This window comes from Lepisosteus oculatus, chromosome 2 (genome assembly GCF_040954835.1).
Source record: "Lepisosteus oculatus isolate fLepOcu1 chromosome 2, fLepOcu1.hap2, whole genome shotgun sequence".
In the NCBI taxonomy this organism is placed as follows: domain Eukaryota; kingdom Metazoa; phylum Chordata; class Actinopteri; order Semionotiformes; family Lepisosteidae; genus Lepisosteus; species Lepisosteus oculatus.
In genome coordinates this window covers 5,037,850-5,056,989 of record NC_090697.1, presented here as the reverse complement: position 1 = coordinate 5,056,989, position 19,140 = coordinate 5,037,850, and the positions used below count along the sequence as shown (strand labels likewise).

At 45.6% G+C, this 19,140-nt stretch overlaps 1 protein-coding gene across 3 annotated transcripts in view; it reads left to right on the top strand.

The window, feature by feature from the left end:
- The window catches only part of tab2 (TGF-beta activated kinase 1 (MAP3K7) binding protein 2), a 56,369-nt gene that overhangs the window by 32,411 nt on the left and 4,818 nt on the right, over positions 1 to 19,140 (top strand). For 2 of the 3 annotated variants that reach the window (XM_015354891.2, XM_069196167.1), the window contains exons 2-4: positions 11,933 to 12,123; positions 12,249 to 13,941; positions 17,938 to 18,098. In XM_015354891.2, coding sequence (XP_015210377.1) covers positions 12,022 to 12,123; positions 12,249 to 13,941; positions 17,938 to 18,098 — 1,956 coding nt within the window. In that variant the 5' untranslated portion in view covers positions 11,933 to 12,021. Of the gene's footprint in view, positions 1 to 1,606; positions 1,683 to 11,932; positions 12,124 to 12,248; positions 13,942 to 17,937; positions 18,099 to 19,140 lie in introns of those variants that run through there. The other variant, XM_069196165.1, reaches the window with a different exon arrangement.

The window sequence follows — 19,140 nt, the reverse complement described above, 5'->3', positions numbered from 1 at the left end:
CTTGGTCATACAGTGAAGTAGTCACAGTTGTCATACAGCACAGTGGAGAAAGCACTTTCTCAGGAATGCTGCTGCTGCTGCGGATGAATTGGCCCGTTGTGAGGACTGTGGCCGGGAGGCTAACCTTTCCTCTGATGGCTCAAGTCACTGTTTCTGTTTGGATCCTCCTCTCAGACTGAGTCATTTACAGCTGTAGGGTGAACCCTTGACCTCCATGTCCTTAATCAGGGGATCTCGCCATGGGATGTGGCTTGTGATGGTCTTATGTCCACAGCAAGCACAGTAACATTTCAGCCTTCTCCCCTGTCCACCAATGGAAATCATGAAAGATATTTCATTTTTATATGCAGTAGAAGCATTTCATTGCACTCAGGCATATGATAAATAAACTGAACTGTATTAGCAGCCAGTTTGCTTATGGTTTCATCCAAGACATCCTAGATTTTATCCAGTTATATAACTGGGCGATTTACTGGGTGCAGTAGCATGCTCACGGATACAGTGGCAGTGCCCGAGTAGGATCGATGTCCTCGGACCACCAGTTACAAGCCCCTTGCCCTGGCCACTCCTCCACTCGCTTTCTTCTTTTACAAACGGAAGGACAGGGTGCGAGAGTCCGTCTTTTTCAAACACGGAAGACTGCAAGAAAGCCGTGTACTAGCAGCAGTGGTTTCTGCCGCAGTCCCCCCGGTTATGTTGACGGGCTCTTGCAGTCGGGGCGGCGTCGGTAGTGGCTGACGTGTGTGTATTCCCTCGAAGACCTCGCAGTCATCTTTGCAGAAGGAATGCGGCGGCGCTCGCATTTCGAAGAGGCTGATAAGGTGAACTCAGCATTTTGTCGCCCACAGAAATCCTGCTCCGGTGAAGGGGGGGAGGAGCAGGAAGAGCCTGGCTCAGCAGCTCTTCGAGCTTCACCCCTCTGCCCTTCCCCTTTCTCGCAGCGGCTGGGAGTGACTAGACAAACAGATGTGGGAAACTCACAAAAAACGTGTGTTCTTCAAATTCGGCCGGGGATCTGGAAAGCCACATGACGCTGTCAGATGGACAAGGTGGTTTCTTTCCGCTCTGAAAGCGCACAGAGCCGTGTCTGTGGAAGTCACACCTCCTTGTGTTGCGGAGTGCCCTTCGAGGGGCGGGCGGTCTCCAGGAGTTTGTGCCTGCCTGCTTCTAATCAGCAGCCAGCTTCACGGTTAGCAGTGAAGAATTTTTGATTTCCTGTCCCCCCAGCCCCCTCAGCTAAGAGGGCAACCCAAAACTAGGTCTCCAGCAAAAGCTGTTAGGCTTGCAGTCCCTTTGCAGGTTTGATCTCGCCTGCTTCATGAAATGTGAAGCTTTGCACGGTTAACGTTTATGTAGATTTAGCTTAGAAGCTGTTTTTCTTGAGGCTGTTTTTCATGCTTTATGCCCTCTGCTCTTCCAGTCCACCTCAAGAAAGTACTGTTTTTGTTTTATTTTACCACGAATAGGAAGTGTAGATCTCTGCAGTATTGCAGCTGGAGTCTGAGGCTCATGGGGGCCAGTGTCTCGATCTGCCGAAGGCTCGTTTAAATAGAGCCCTGGACTGGCCGGAAAAGATTGTTTCCAAGGGATTTTTTTTTCTTTTCAGAAAGCAGTGCCATTCTAGATTGAGCTGGAACAAAATCCCTAATAGACCATTAAGTAATTTGCTACTTGGATTGAAGGTAAGCGAGTGTGGTATTATGAAAACTTCCTTGATTTTTTTTTTGTAATACCTTGGAACCGTTTTGGCATAACCTTTGGCAGTAACCCTTAAATACCCAATTTTTAATACATTGTGTTTAGTCATTGACTGTGTTTTGAGGGAAGAGTTATTTTTACATTATTAAAAGCTGAATAACTAAGACCTCAATTGAACCAGGAAGCAAGATGTGGCCTGCTAATGCTTATTTTTTTATTCTTCAGCAAGAACACAGTTCTGCTTTATCTAAATAAGTATGTGTGCATAAGGCTTATGGAACAGGAGAATGTGTGGAGTGTTCCAGTGTCTTTTAGGAATCCTCATGGCATTCATTTTTGTTTCAATGTGATGAAAAGCGTCACGAACTTCTTTCAGCTTTGTTTAACAGAATGGTTCTTTAAACTTGATCTTTGTCATCTGTGTACACCGAAAAATAACTAAAATTGTCTTGGGATGTTTGCAAACAAGCTACAGCATGTAGTAATCGGTATCGATCAAGTAGTTAAAACTTTTTTATACTCTCCTGTTTTCAGTGTTCTTATCGGTTCTTACAGACCAAAAACAGAACCGCACTACGGAATAGATAAATCAAACCACTGCTAAGTAGCTGGCCTGCACTTCAAGACACACTCCCAGCTTAATGAGAACAGATGTGGAGTTGTGTGGCACATCAAGGTGGGCATGAGAAAAAGATCAAAGATTTGTATTCCTTTATTTTAAAACTGAGTTGTATAAAGCCTTACCATAAACTCAAGTATTGTGCTTTCCAGGTGTTTTAATTATTTTAAAAATATTTTTTTCCATCACAGTCTAAAAGTTAAATTGTTCCCTTATATGTGTGTCTGTGTGATGGATTAGGGTCACGTTGACCCTCTAAGACTGCAAGGTGTCGGACCTTGTTTCTGGATAAGTTGTCCAGATTTAATTTAATGTGCTTCGGGGGGACCCTACATACCATAACCTGTTGAGATATTGGACACAATCATTATGTAGTGTTGCTTATTTAGTGTTTATTTTACAACATCATATCTCCCTTTAAAATGGAGAGCAATCATTGCATCTTCACTACATGCCAAATGTGCTCATTATCCTCCAAGAAATTTTATTCAGTATTATGCTTCATGATTATTTAATCTCAGTAGTGATTATTTTTAATCATACGTCCCATATGTGTGGGACAACTTATGCAAAAACTTCCACATTTATTTTTGTGAATATATTTACCCATCCCTTGCTATAAGAATGCTCAATTTATTCATTTAATTTGTTATGCAAAGTTTTGCATTATGAAAAGTTTTTAAGGAATGAGTTACCTTCAAAAAGAGAGACGACTTTATAAATGTATCAGTAGTAAACGGTGGGACTGAAATGCGTGTTAAAGTACTGGGGATCGTGATCAGAATAAGGAGCTATCAGGGACTCTCAAAATGCTAAAAATTCAGCACTTGTGATAAGTGCAAAGCGTTTTGCACTAATTATCAGTTCTAGTGTTTTAAAAAAGGTTGTTTCCTTCTTTCGAAAGACAAGGTAAAAGGTATGCAGTCTGACAAAACAAAAATGCAGAATGCTGTTTTATAGGTAGACACTTCCACAACTATTGCAGTTGCCCTTTGGCAGCAGCTGCCTGTTGTACAAAATCAAGCAAGTTTCTTTCCTTTCGCTTCCGTGAAAAAATAAGTTGTGCCACTTTTCTTGAACCCCACCTCATTATTTTATTTTGTTTCTTTAATAGCAGAATTGCAAAGCTCTTATTACTGTGTTCAGAAATGTATTGTGCTGTGTATTTTACATCCCACTAGGTATACGGGTCAGTAAGATCAATGGTGTTTAAGTCCCCGATCTTGCCCAAAACTGTGTAGTTTACATGGACGGTGTGTACAGGTTTCTTAATGAGTTATTTTTTTTCCCTCCCCCCTTTTTTTAATTAAAACATGCCCCTGTCGCACTTGAGCCACCCATGATAAGATCGCGGTTGAGAGCCACAGGCAGCTCTTGTCTGTGAGGCTGTTACAGTGACATTATCAAGCGTGCCTGCTTCATGTGTGGGCTAGCGAAATAATCGCCGCAGATGGAATCCAGGCTGATAGCTCTGAGCACATCTGCCCCTGGGTGAACAAATGGACTTGGCAGACTGGCCCTGGCCCATAGGCGGTATTTGACACCCCTCTCTAAGGACAAAGGAGTAACTGAAAATGTGATGGATTTCAGCGTTGTAATACTGTTCTGGTTAGCAGCTCCTGATGCTCGTTCTAATCTTGTATTGACTTGACCTGGACATGAATGCCCCATTATTGCAGGTGACTGTGAATGGTGGTTTTCAACGTTTGTACCCTGGAGATGCCAGTATGTGTTGGGAGATGTCTCCTTCGGGTTTTCCAGCTCTTTCCCAAACCATTTGTTTCCTAGCTCCAGAGAAGTACAGAAAGCTACAGTGGAAATTGGATAATTGTTTTTCTGTGGGTTCTTTTATAGTCCTCCTTCAGCTTGTAGTGGTGGGTGACCATTCGCCTACAGTCATCAAAGAGATCTCTGACCTTAGACATGATACTCAGCCATACTATGTGTCTTCAGCATTTTATACCCCTGGGCAATAGAAAAGACCTTCACTGGCCTGTATATAGTTCTAGAGGCTTCTGTTTCACTTCCACTGAATTCATTGTGCATTCGAATCCAGATTTTTGTTAGCATTTGTTTAAAGGAAACCTTAGAGGTGTGAAAGTCATCCAGACTCTCTATCCAGTGCATTAATCTTTATAGAGACGTACCTCTCCCTCCCAGCCATTAGGGTTAGTGAAAAACCCTGCAGTACGCACAGCCGCAGTTGGTAACAGTTTGAGTATGTTAAAAACAGGGGGCTGGGTTCCCACAGCCTGTACTCATCAGTGCCTAATATGCGTTTGCATACGTCTCCCCTAAAAATTACAAATATAGTGACATACATTCTTGCCAGCAGGGATATCACCCTGCAACTCACAACTAGCAGCCCACTGGAGCTCAGCAGGTGTGAGCCTGGTCAGTACCTGGATGGGAGACTTCCTGGGAAAAACTAAGGTTGCTGCTGGAAGAGGTGTTAGTGGGGCCAGTAGGGGGCGGTCACCCTGTGATCTGTGTGGGTCCTAATGCCCCAGTATAGTGACGGGGACACTATACTGTAAAAAGGCGCTGTCCTTCGGATGAGATGTAAAACAGAGGTCCCAAAAATCCCAGGGCATTTCTCGAAAAAGAGTAGCGGTGTTACACTAGCGTCCTGGCCAAATTTCCCATTGGCCCTTACCAATCATGGCCTCCTAATAATCCCCATCTCATCACTCAGCTCTCCTCCCCACTGAGAGCTGGTGTGTGGGGAGAGTACTGGTGCACTATGGCTGCTGTCACATCATCCAGGTGGGACTGCACACTGGTGGTGGTGGAGGGGATCCTCATTACCTGTAAAGACCTTTGAGTGTAGTGTCCAGAAAAGCGCTATGTAAGTATAAGCAATTAATAATAATAATATAGTTTAACATATCAAATCACTCCCTTCGCCTCAGTTTGAGGTGTCTGGATTTCTCCTGAATGATGAATGAACCTTACATCACTTTTTTCCAACACTGGGATTCGATTCAGATATTGAATGTTTTTCCTGCTTGTTTGACATGTCACTCCTGAGGACTCTTGACACTTTTTCATTCGTAGCTGCCTGCTTGCACCACGGGCCCTGATTGACACCTCTGCTTATTGTCCGTATGGATGCCCGTCTAACCCTTTCCTGTTCAAGCTCATCTCATTTCTCATTCGTCTTGTGCTGGGAGGCCATGGTTGTGAATAACTCGCATCACAAATGGTAAAAAAAAAAAAGACTCGAACAGGTAGCGCTGTGAGGAGCACAGTCCTCGCATGCCCACACCAAGAGAGGACTTTCCTCTGTTTCTCATCCCCGAAGAAGGCTCCACAGCCGAGACCTGTTTTCTCTCTTCCCTTTCCAGCGGGGAATAAACCTTTACTTGTTCCTTTGCAGACGTCGCCTGCTGACGCAGCTCCCCACCTGAACTAATTTGCGAAATGAGCATCTGATTGTCTAGCTTGGTGGTGACACACGAGACTGCATAGAGCCCTGAACTGGTGCAGGAGCCGCAGGCTTTATAGATACGTTGGCGGGCAGGATCGTGTCTGAGTAAACGTTCCACAGGGTTGGGTATGTGAACAAGTTTTATGGGTGGCAAACCTGTGGTTGTTGAGCCAATCTGTATATGATGCTTTCCTGGGCGGGGGTATGAATAAATCTGCATGCCACTGTATGTTCAGCTGTCCTGTAAACTTTAAGACCTTGGAGGTGTTTGTAAATATGCTTTGCATTCCACAATGTGAATGTGTACCTCTGAAGCATCTTAACAATTGCCATTTTTCAATTAATATTGTTCCAATGAAATTGGGTCTGTGCCAGCGTGATGTTTGAAGGGTGTAAATAATGCTGAAGATGCCGTTGGTGTGTGCGTTTTTGAATGGTCTTTTTATGGGGAGGAGAAATTGACGGTCGGTAAACCTGATTCACAGAGTGATTACTGTTAGTCACTTCTCAGTCTTGAGACTGCCTCTGGCATTTCAGTAACTGCGCTCTGTCAGTGACAGCCTGGAGAGGGCTTTATTGTGATTCTGTGTTAAAAACTGTCCCTTTGCGTTTGTTAAACTATCTAACGTTTTCCAAATTTCTACTTTGTGACAGAAATTAGTGGATTTTTAGGGCCTGAGTAGCTGAACTTTTCCAAGAGGACTCTAATCTGGGGTAGACCACTCCTGCAGTACAGTAATAGTGGTCTGAACTGGCCATCTGTAGGACCAGGTGAAGGAGGACAGAAAAGTTCATTGACAAATAAAAGGATCAAGCAAAGATTCTTGGAGGATTTTTTTTTTTTTCCAGGAACTTGATACGTCGTCTTAGTTTTCACCCAGTAGCTGTTTGTGGTGTTGAAGCATGGCTGAGCAGTTCTGAACTTCAGTGTGGTGTGTGAGGCCCTGCTGGATATCTGGGGGAAACGCCAGCAGCCCTGAGGGTTTCTCCTGCCAATAATTAGTTCCTTTATTTGTTTAAATGTCTTCAGACTACAAGGCGGTTAGCAGAAGTATACGACATTCCTGTTATTGTCCTCTGCCTAATGCGGCACAGCAAGATTTTGATAAAAATGTGGAAGTCCGTCGCTTTGCTGCAGATATTACTTTGCAGCTTGTCAAAGGCTGTTATGGGTCCGAGAGGAAGACGTATCGGACGCAAAGGACTTGGTTGACCTGGCTAGCTAGGGTTTTAGATGGGTGGGATTTAACTCAACAAGGCTCTTTTATTTCCGTAGTATCTCACAGGCACTGACGTATTGTCACATCTTCGATAGGCTGCCCTCAAGAGTCCTGCTAAACAACCTGTGCATTTTCGAACCGCTGTACCCAGAGATGTCAGAAACACATTTCAGACCCCTCGTGAGCTCTTCAGAAGAAAGATGGCACAAGTGAAGACCTGCTTTCAGATTGCTGTCTTCGGGTTTTAAGCGTGGCGCTGTTAAATTGTGAAATTGTTTTGAGCAGTGTGGGCCTGTGCGTTTTTGTTAAAATAACGATCACCAGTGTATATTCAAGCTTGCAGCGAGTTTAGTCTCTGCCTGGATGTGTTGATTTGCTTTTAGACAATAGCAGTTTGAGTTGCGGGTCAGCACTTCTGTTATGGAAATAAATTTACTGCAGTGGGTTCTTTACTTACTGTATCGTTTTTTGTGTTTATTTTGTTTTTTTGAGGAGGTTTGTGAGCTCTTCTAATCTGTCCGAGGAGAGTGGGCTGAGCACTGTAAGATTTCTCCTGCTGAAGGTTATTTTTGATGAACTTCAAAAGGAGTACTTGCAGTGTCTTTGGAATGTGAGGTCTGGTCCCTGTCTCTGAGTGTCTCCGAGTGCAAAGCCTCGTCTTTATTAAAATAATGATCATCTGCATATATTCAAGCTCACAGTGAGTTAGTGCTCTGCCTGAATGATATGATGATCTGCTTTTAGACAATAGCACTTTGAGATTTCCCACAGGGATATCCGTGGGAAGGGCATCGTAGTAATTAGTGCTGGTTGTAATTGTGGCAAATTGTAATTGTGAACTTCAAGCATGAAATATAAAAAAATATACATACTGCATTTTTCTTGAGGTAAATGATCATGTTACACATAGGAGCGTTCAAAATGGTTCTGTACAGTAAACGATGTTTGGAATACTGATCTGCAGGATGCTGACAAGCAGTACCAATATTACCAAGCCTTTCCTCTTGTTTTCATTTTGTTTTAATGTTTTTTTTTTAAATACAATTAGGAAGACCATTACATAGTCATTAGCATTTGTGTTAAACCTTTTTGAAGTTTGAAGACTAAGGATTGGCACTCCATTGTGAAAATAGCTGAACCGTTTTTTTTAGGAATGAGTGTTCTGTTCATTTCTTCATACAGTACATACATGAAATTAGCTGCTTCTGTCTTTGCTCTTGGGGAAAATTAGACTGCAGGTACTGCACATGAACAGATCTTTCTGCTGCGTTCTGTTGCACTTGCGGTGTGCTTATAGCCCAGCTTCTGTATCTGATAAATAACAGATCTACACTCTTATTGATCACTAATAAGTGATCAACCTTTACACTGTCAAAAAAATAGAAAGCTGACTCCACAGTAAAATGTGACTTGTCATAAGTGTAACCATACACCATATATCTAGAACTCAGTCCCCCTACTCGTACAGATCTGGGGTCTTAAACACAGCTGTTTGAGATGTTTAGCAGAAAAAAGGGATCACTCTGCCATGTCTGAATGGATAAGTTTATACCCAGAATGTAAACTTGGACAGAAGGTTGTGTTCTATTTTTGACTTCCTCTGAAGGAAGCTTTAAAATAGTGGGGGTTAAAATAAGAAACTCTTGCGTGTTTGAAAAGTCTTCTGTCCAGCATCGAGCTCTCATTTATAATGTTTTTTTTTTTTTTTCCAGTGAGACTCATTTGATTAATTGCATGACATATAGAGACTATCAGGTGTGTGTGTTATAGTAACACTGGTGCATTGTACAAAGCCCCAGGGAAAAACTAAAAAACAGCCATAGAGCTTTTCAGCCTGTTGTCCTGTGAACCAAAGCTGGAGGAAAGTAGGCTACACCACAGAAACACATTTTTTTTTTGCCATTTTGTAGTTGTATAACAAGACTTTCTGCTGATTCAGAAGTGAATTCCTCGTTGAGCCTAGGAAGGCATGCTCATTTGAACTGTGGCTTTAAGCTGAGAGTGGCATGTTGAGTTAGGGCAGTTTTTTTATCATAGACTGATTAATTTGTTTTATAGCACTAAAGTTTTTGTTGGTATTTTCTGTAGGGAAGTTTTGAATAGCATGCATCTGGTGATAGTGTGAAACCATTTCTTTCTAAAACTTGTGTAGTTTACAGTCTTTATTTGTGCCAAGAGAACAAAGTTATCCTTTTCCAAAGGATTAGACAGAATGAAAGGTCAGCAAAAAACACTTGGGATGTACACAGTTGCAGTAGTTGTTTTTTTAAGATAATTAAAAAATTAATTTACAGCTGGATTTGTACTTTGCCACATGACTTCATGTTTGCCCCCCACTTAGTGCCGCACTCAAAATACAGTGCAAAGTTTTAGTGGGTTACTGAGTAAGGAGTTCCACATGTGCTTGATATACCCATACCTTAACTTCACCAGGGCGGAACTGACAGTCCACACGTTACCATTTGTATAATCGCTCTCTGCTTTTTGAACTTTTGAAATATTATAACGGGGGGTTTTATGTGTTCCCTCGAAATGTTTACAAACGTCTGAGACTCTTCCCAGCTGTGATTGACTGAAACAAAACGAGATGAAGGGCCCCTTGATTTTGCCCTTGTTGGCTGTGCCCCCGCGGCCTGCCAGATTCGCTCCGCACGTCCTCTGTGTCCTCTCCCCCATGCGAGAGTCCTCCCTGTGGACACTCAGGCCGCGCCGTGTGGCGTCGTGGCTCCTCTTGAACTGTGCCGGGTTCCCTGCTGTGCAGCCCGGCACCTGGCTGCCCTCGCGCGGCTCCGTCCGGTTCTGCTTCTCGGTTTTTCACATCTTGTTTACAGGGGAACTGCAACGCTATTTTTTATATTCTGGGAGTAGAAGGAATGAGCATTGTCGAGTGCATGTCAAACCACGGTGAAAGTAAAATGTCCACAGTAACGTGTAAACCTCCTATTAACGTGACGGAATGGGTCACGTTTCCAGGTATGCACAGCTCCAAGTTCAGCGGTTCAGGACATGGCTGCACAAAGCTTCCCCTGACGTGTTGAAGCCTTGTTGCCTTGTGAACAAGCGTGCTTGAGATCACCTCTCTCTCAATCCAGGAGAAATAGTGCTTTCGGTTTCGAGACGGCTTTGCCAGCAAATGCTACTTGACTCCACATGCAGATAATGTTGGAACATTTCTGCCGTGAAGTGTCTGCTGCACAACGTGTCCTTGTTCATTCTGACGTTACATTAGTCATTCCAGTGACTAGTGAGCAGGAACGCTGCATCACGTCATGATTTGTGGGAACTCAAATGCGAGTTTGAGATGTGGAATTACAGTACTTTCACAAAGTTCACAAGTTTGTGCTTATTTTGAAATGTCATTTTTTTTCTGTGACATCAATGAATGTATTTCGTTACCGAGATTTAATAACCGGTAGTCAGTTTCCTTTGGCTCATTCACAGGTAGAGGAGTCTGTCGGCTTACTGACATTATCGTACAGTCATGTTGTAGGTAGCTGTAGGTTATTAACTACTGTAATTTGTTGAAAGTCTGATCAAATTCGAATTCTGCTTTACCATCGGAGAATTATCCAATATTATTATCAAATGAAATTGATAAAGTTCGTCAGGGATAGTGCATCATCAGTCTGTGCCTTGGCCAAAACCGTCCTGTAGTGTGAATGTCCTTTCTATTCAGTATGGGAAAATACCTTAATATATGTATAGGCATGGTTTTGAATATTGCTTAACATGATTTCTGAAAAGGATAAGTGAATACTTTTCTCTTTGGATTATCTGCATAAAATAAACTTTTCATTCCTATAAATTTTCTTTCCTGAAAAAAGGACAGTTGTAAAATAGAAAAAGATATTAAGGACCTTTGAAGGTCAGTGTAGCGAGGAAACAGATCTGTGAGAAAGAAAAATGGTGAAACTGACACTGCAACCATCTTAACTGTGTTGTGTTTGCAATCCTAGAATGAAACATTAAATGTTGTTGAAACTTGAGAATAAAGTTGAGACCAGTCTGAACTGTTGATGCTAGTAGTCTATAAAGAGGTTGAGTCGGGAAAGAGCCCTCCAACTTAACTGTCTGTGTACATCGTACCGAGCAAACTGTTTCCAGCTAGTTCAAAGACTGAGATTGTTAGATAATGTGCATACCAGAGTTTTAAACAATATTAATTACATTAAGTGAATTATAAGTACTGTGTGTGTCAGAAGCCATAGAAAGATCTTTATCTTTCAATTAGGTTTGTGGAAGTAAGTGTCCCTGTGGACATTTAGAATATGAACCTTTCTTTGGCAGGTGAAGAGGTAAAGAGGTTGAGTACATTTTGAATTTGGTCGCCTATATGTGTAACAGACCTATTTTTTAAATTCCACATTAACTTCGCGAACTTGGTCGTAAACATCCAGAAGCACATGTACAGTGCAGTCCATAAGCATTTGGACAGTGGCACAATTTTTCTTGTTTTGGCTCTGTACTCCCCTATACTTACTTTTGGTCCCCTGAAATGGGGGGACTATATACAAAAAGGGCAGATTCCTATATGGTTCATCCAATATAGACATAAATCCCCTTGAATTATAGCTGACATTCTGCACTTTACCCTCATAGTCCTCGTTTCATTGCAAATCCAACGTGCTGGAGTACAGAGCCAAAACAACACAAACTGTGTCACTGTCCCGATGCTTACGGACTGCACTGTGCTTCTCGCCTGTGGATGGAGGCGATGGACCCCGTGTGAGCTCCGATTTCTCATCTCCGTGGGAGACCGGAAGGAAGGGTGTTGATATTTAGATGAGACAAATTGTTCCTTTCATTGCTTTGTAGGTGAACATTTCTTTGAAAGCAATTAAAACGACCTTTTTTTTTTTCTTGTTTGCATTATTTGTGGCATAAATCGGGGGCCCCCCCTCGCTTTTCAGGACCCGGGGAAGTGTGTGCAGCAGGCCTTGACCTGACTCGCGCTGTGTTTTACAGAAGATGCCCGAGCGCTGGGAGGAGTGCTGCCGTCACTGAGGCCTCACACCGCGGAAAAGAGCGATCGGTCCTGACCTGGCAATACACGAATGGCCCAGGCAAGCCAGCAGATTGACATCCAGGTTTTGCATGACCTGCGCCAGAAGTTCCCTGAAGTACCCGAGGGTGTCGTGTCCCAGTGTATACTGCAGGTGAGCGAGCGCTTTGTCACCGTTGTGCTAGTCTCATAGTTGCGGTGAGTTTTTTTTTTTTAATGCCATTGGAAGCTGAGGGCAAAGATTCTCACACGTGTGCCGTATTTCCTCTCCTCCCCTAGAACAACAACAATTTGGATGCCTGTTGCGAGTTCCTGTCCCAGGTGAGCACGGCGTACCTGTACGGCGAGGGGAATCTGCACTTCTCGGACGACTCCAGCCTCGCGGGACTTCGCAATCACATGACACAGCTGAACCTGGGGCTGCCGTCTCAGAATGCGCATCAGCCCTTGCTGCGGGACGGGGCGAGAATGAATGGCAGCAGAACTCTGGCCCACAGCCTCAGCGACGGGCCCCTTCAGGCAGGACAGCCCAACAGCGAGTTTTTCCAGCAGGAGCCCCAGTCGGCCCCCGTGCAGGTGCCCTCCGGCCTAAGCGTCTTTGGCGTCATGGACACGACCCGGAACCCGCAGCCGCCTCAGCACCTCGGACTGTACCAGCTGGGCGGCAAAGGACACTCCATGGGCTCTCAGCAGGCACCCCGATTTAACCCCATCACCGTGACGCTGGCCCCCAATATACAGACTGGCCGGAACACTCCCACCTCTTTGCACATACATGGCGGGCCGCAGCCTGGCCTGAACAGCCCACAGGGTAACTCTATCTATATTAGGCCTTACGTTACTCAGTCTGGTACAAGCCGCCAGTCGCAGCAGCAGCAGGCAGGCTGGCCTCCGCATGGCCCCAGTTCTCAGCAGCAACAGGTCTACCAGATCTCCCACCCTTCACAGCTATCTGGCACATGGACTGTCCCGTCGCAGTACAGCTCCTCACATACCTCACCGCACCAGTCGCAGGCCCACCAGACGTCTCACGTCTACATGCCCATCAGCTCACCCACGACTCCTCAAGCACCGTCCTTCTTCCAGGCTCCCCCTGGAGGCCTGCCCTCCTCCTCCTCCTCCGCTTCCTCGAACGCGTCCTCTTCCTGCGCTCCGGGCCCTTCGTCCTTCAGCCAGTACAACATACAGAACATCTCCACTGGGCCGCGCAAGAACCAGATCGAGATCAAACTTGAATCGCCCCAGCGGAGCAACTCGACCACCACCACGGCCGTGCTGCGCTCCGGTGGGGGGCCGGGGGCGGGCTGTGGGCCCCGGGCCTCCCCCGCCGCCCCCTCCCCTTCCTCTTGCTCGGCGGCCTCCGGTTCCTCGTCGGTCACGGCCCCCTTGTCCATCTGCGGCCCCTCCCTGAGTCGCAGCCAGCCCACCGTGTACATCGCCGCCAGCCCGCCTCCCGCCTCCACGGCGGGCCCCGACGAGGCCGTGATGGCTTGCTCCGGCTCCCGCTCCCAGCCCAAGTTCTACATTTCGGCCAATGCGGCGGGGGACGACCCCGGCGGCCGCAACCCGCCCACCCTCTACATCTCGGCCAACCCCCCGCTGCAGGGCCCCACGGGGCCAAGGACCTTGACGGGCCAGGTGAGCATGGGCCCCGCTTACATCCACCACCACCCCCCCAAGTCCCGGGCCTCCGTGGGCGGCTGTGCCACAGCCACCTCCCCCCGCGTGGTGGTCACCCAGCCCAACACCAAGTACACCTTTAAAATCACCGTCTCCCCCAACAAGCCGCCGGCCGTTTCCCCGGGGGTCGTGTCTCCCACCTTCGAGCCCACCAACCTCCTCAGCCTGCCGTCGGATCACTTCGCCGAGCCGGAGGCCCACCACCTCTCGGACCCGCTGTCCGCGCACCGGGACAGGCCCAGCGAGGTCCGGCGGCTCAGCATGGGCTCGGATGACGCAGCCTACACGCAAGGTGGGAGCCGCCGGTCCGCCGGTCTCAACGTCTGGGGGCATCGTGCCTCACGGGGCTGGGGGGGGGAGCGGGGGCCACGCTTTGCACTTAATAAGCGCATTTAGTGTTTGTGCTAAACCAGCCTTGAGCTTTATTAGTCTCCAGTCGATCAGATGAAGACGGTGGAAGCGCTCTGCGTGTTTTAGCTGGGTAAGGAAAGTAATGGGCGGTTCGCAGTGATGGTGGAAGCGCTCTGCGTGTTTTAGCTGGGTAAGGAAAGTAATGGGCGGTTCGCAGTGATGGTGGAAGCGCTCTGCGTGTTTTAGCTGGGTAAGGAAAGTAATGGGCGGTTCGCAGTGATGGTGGAAGCGCTCTGCGTGTTTTAGCTGGGTAAGGAAAGTAATGGGCGGTTCGCAGTGATGGTGGAAGCGCTCTGCGTGTTTTAGCCGGGTAAGGAAAGTAATGGGTGGTTCGCAGTGATGGTGGAAGCGCTCTGCGTGTTTTAGCTGGGTAAGGAAAGTAATGGGCGGTTCGCAGTGATGGTGGAAGCGCTCTGCGTGTTTTAGCTGGGTAAGGAAAGTAATGGGCGGTTCGCAGTGATGGTGGAAGCGCTCTGCGTGTTTTAGCCGGGTAAGGAAAGTAATGGGTGGTTCGCAGTGATGGTGGAAGCGCTCTGCGTGTTTTAGCTGGGTAAGGAAAGTAATGGGTGGTTCGCAGTGATGGTGGAAGCGCTCTGCGTGTTTTAGCTGGGTAAGGAAAGTAATGGGCGGTTCGCAGTGATGGTGGAAGCGCTCTGCGTGTTTTAGCTGGGTAAGGAAAGTAATGGGCGGTTCGCAGTGATGGTGGAAGCGCTCTGCGTGTTTTAGCCGGGTAAGGAAAGTAATGGGTGGTTCGCAGTGATGGTGGAAGCGCTCTGCGTGTTTTAGCTGGGTAAGGAAAGCAATGGGCGGTTCGCAGTGATGTAGATGGAAGTGCGCTTTTTTTGCAGGCATTCTAATGAGGGCCGTCGTAAAAACGATTCGGTGGCGTCATGGATAAAATGAGCTTCGGATTGCGGGTATCATCATACACTTGCAGGGATATTTCATGTGGGAACTTCAATATCAGCGCACCAGAAATACTTTACTAATTATAGGCGTTTTACACCTAAGATTCACCCTGTATACCGAGGAGTAGCAGTGCGAAATGTGAAAATGTTCTTCAGAATAGTACTGTATTAACAGGTAGTTCAGGTGGGGAGCTCACACCTGAAGAAGGCTCCACGGCCGAAACGTTGTGTTTTCTTTCTTCTTTATTTCAGCATGGAATAAACCTATTACTTGTTCCTGTATTAACAAGGTTTGGCTCGAATATCATAAGACCATTATTTAATGAGCAACCTAACTCTTTTTCTTTACTTACCTAGAAATAAGCCTATGAATTAACAAGATTTTTTTGCCTTTTTAGTTTTTAAGACTGAAAGGCGGGTATTTAAAGCTAGGATGAGTTGTGAAATTACGTCTCATTTGATTTTTGAATACTGTACGCAGGACTCTTATTGGCAATAGCGAGAGCATTTTATTCTCTTTTCTTTTTGCTCTAAAAACTCTTAAAGAAAAACATGAATATTTCAAATTCACTTGAATTTTAAATGCGGGGTCAGTGTCTTCCTTAGCTGTTTGAGGAGGAAAAACATCCAAGTAGTACATCAAGAAATGTGGGCCCACAGTAGATAATAAACATCATCCCTATACCCGTCTGTAAGGCAAGCCGGAGTACTACAGTAGCTCGCTCTGTCAGAGCTGCAGGCTTTTCAACGGTTTGTGAAGTTTTACCTCTGCAGTTTTCTGTCTTTTGCATCTGTGGTTTTATCTCCGTCATGCTTGGCTTTTGGCAAGATCTGCATCTTGATTTAAGCTGAAGCACCCATTGACAGATTCAGTTGTTTTAAAGCAGTTTTCTTTCACATCTGTCTACATGAAGGTGCCTTAATTTGTACTTTTATATTTTGTTGAGTTACCTTTGATTTAGACAGGCTTAAGCTGGTTTCTGTCGAAGTTGCCACTTTTTTCATCCACACACTTAGCAAACAAATCTATTACAGTGGGAAACAGCTGTTTTGTTAAAACCTTACTGGCTTCTAGAAGCACTGCATTTTCATAACAGCTTAATCTTTTGATAAATAACATTTTTAGGTTCAACTAAACAGGCCACTTGGTCAGGTTCCCCTTGCTTTGTTCTAAATAATGCAAACAAGATGAATATTAATCGTTCAAAATCTCTTAACAGGCCACCCACTGGTCACCACCAGGTGGCCCCCACCTTAGAAACCAGCTTCTTGGCATCTCCCAGTATAATCCACGAAGTTTACAGCTAGAAATGTGGTTTGCAAGTCGCCACTAATAAAGTACATGGACGTGCTGTGATGTCGGAGAGGTAAACCGATGTATTAACGTACAAGATACCAGACCTCTCCTCAGTTGCCTGAGTCAAAAGAGCAGGAGCACAGCACTTCCTTTTTTGGAGTTTCGACTGGATAACTTGTGATTCAAGCTCCCCGTCTTGTCCCTGCTGCGGTGACTGCTGTGTGGTTGGGCTCCGATGCCAGCTCCCACTCTTTCCATGTCTGCTCGCACAGGGAGTCGCTCACTGCCGAGTCATGTTGCTCGGCGTTCTGCGAGCCTTCGTTTATGTTCGGAAGAAGCTTGATTCTAGTGCCCCACGTTGCAACGAGAGCCAGCGGCGTTTCCAATCACTGCGGGTTGGAAATCCAAAACTGAATCCTTCCAGATGGTCCCCTTATCTCTGAAATGGGCTTGTTGCTGCTTTCTGCACAACTGCTTCGTGTTGTTTCCACTTCCATGCGGAGAGCACTGTTAATCCCTCTAGCTGCAGAGCTCTCCAGAAAGAAAGCTGGAAAGATTTACAAGCTTGGGTTTTTTTTCCCCTTTAATTTCCAATGTTTGTCTGCAGCCTGGAGGAGCTCATTATTAAGGATAGCATGTGTCTCTGTTTCATCATAGAAGGGTATTTCTGTTGTTACCTACCAGAAATCGGGGGAAAAATCCAAATCTTATGCAAGTGCTTTTGTTCATACGGTTGTCAGTGTGAAAAGTTCAAACACCTATAATCCTTTGATAAACTAGTTCTACCTTTGTGCACCTCATGAATAGCCAGTTTAATGATCTTGTGCTTGAAAGACTGTCATTGCTGAAAGATGTATTATTAACACACAGGCTGTGTAGTAATGTAGGCCTTATTTATTTTATAAGGGGCTGTTAAGGTTACAGTTGAAAGTGAAGTGCATTGACTCATAGCATATTGACTCATATGCTGTGACTGTAGCTTTACTTTCCTCATGGGAGAAACAGACTCCAAAAGTAGTGAAAAGTTTGTTTTTGTAAGAACACTCATTCTGAGAGAGTTACTTATTTCTGTATACACAGTATATGCAAAACGTTAAAATGTTAATTAACCTTAAGGTGTTTGAATAATTTGAACATTTACTTTAATAATTTTTGAAACAAGGATTGTGAAATTTAGTTTTAAAGATGAAGTTGCCTGTTCCTTTAGACATTGGGTGGAACACGTGTGGGAATTTCTAACCTTAACCCTTGGATATAGAGCGCTGTATTCATGTAACCCTCTTAAGTGCAGTAACAATAATTTGCTGTGTATACATGGATTATAAGTTGACTTCTATTGCATTTGCTTATCATTTACACTCCGATTATAAACTGCTGTGTACATTTTAAACCGTTTTGGAACTCAAAAGTGATCATGGTGTTCTCACTCAGTAAAGTAAGAGTCCCACATGTCAAGCAAGATTAGGGTTGATTTCACTCCAGTTATTAAGTAACACTTGTCGGAGTGCTGAGGTGAAACTGTGTAAAAAAACAATGTAGCATCAGGTTAAGAGCAGAAGTGTGAACTGTTAAACGGCAGCCCTTCGGAGGCCAGGTGGAGTCCTCTCTTGTCGCGGACGGGTGAGCCCCTCCGTTCACCGTTTCCCCTGCCCTGCCCTGCCCTGCCCTGCAGCTCTGTTGATACACCAGAAGGCCCGGAGGGAGCGGCTGTGGCACGAGCTGGAGCTGAAGAAGAAGCAGCTGGAGACGCTGAAAGCGGAGGTCAACGAGATGGAGAACGACCTCACCCGGCGGCGCCTGCAGAGATCCAACTCCGTCTGTCAGGTCCCCTCGGTAAGTCCCAGGCGCCGGAGGCCCGGGATTGGGCACGCCGCACGTGTGGCGGGAGAGATCTGCGCCGTCGGGAGACCGCGGAAGTGTCGCGCTCGGCGTCGTTTCATGAGGAACGTTCAGATGTTGGGTGGGAAGACGCTCGCAAAAGATTTTTCTGCTGCATCACCGCGGTCCGCCAGCCTCTGAAACAGCATGTACGCAGATGGCCTCGGTCTGCTGTGTTCTTCTGTCTGGAGTCGTCTTTCCAGCAGCTCAAGTGCGAAGCCTCAGTATGTGTTTCTGTTCATGGGTGCCGCAGCGTTTCGTACTTGGGCAATACTTGCCAGTGGTTAAAGGCGGGAGACGAGCTGTGAAAATCTGGATTTTCATGAACACAAGGTGTGTGTTCAGTACACTCCAGCCATGTGCTGTGTGGAGAAAAAAACACGCATCTAAAGGTTTTAAAAAGAATTTAATGATGTAAGAACATTTACAAATAAGTGGGTGGGGGGGGGGGGGATTTGGCCCATCTAGAACATTTTTTATAGCAACGAATGGATCCGAGGATCTCTTTGGGACATTTCTAAAAGACGCAGGGCACCAGCTTAATAACATGGCTGGCTTGCTTTTTCCATATTTTGCGGACCATAATTATACTCAGTATTCTAAAGGAGATATTGGACATTTTTTTGTGCATTTGTAACATGACATTCTTGATTTAAAAATTGTGCACTTTAACAATGTAAATGTCTCCACCCATTTTTTGCCCTTTTAATGCTTCCCCGCACGAGGAAGGGGTTGGGTTATTTGCTTGCGTAGCCTCTTCAGCCTTGGCGTTTTCCATCTTATTTACCCAAAGCCCTGCACTTCCTACACGACGTCTGCCCAGATTTCTCCAGGCCTTAGTTTTGCTGCACCACGTAGTTTGGTTATTGTTTGTGAACTTGACTAGTTAGATCTAATCCAATGTGGATCATGGATATAAATCATATAGAGTCATGATCCCAATACAGACTCCAGTACTTATATCACCTCAATTTGAGCATTTATCCCTAAAAAATGC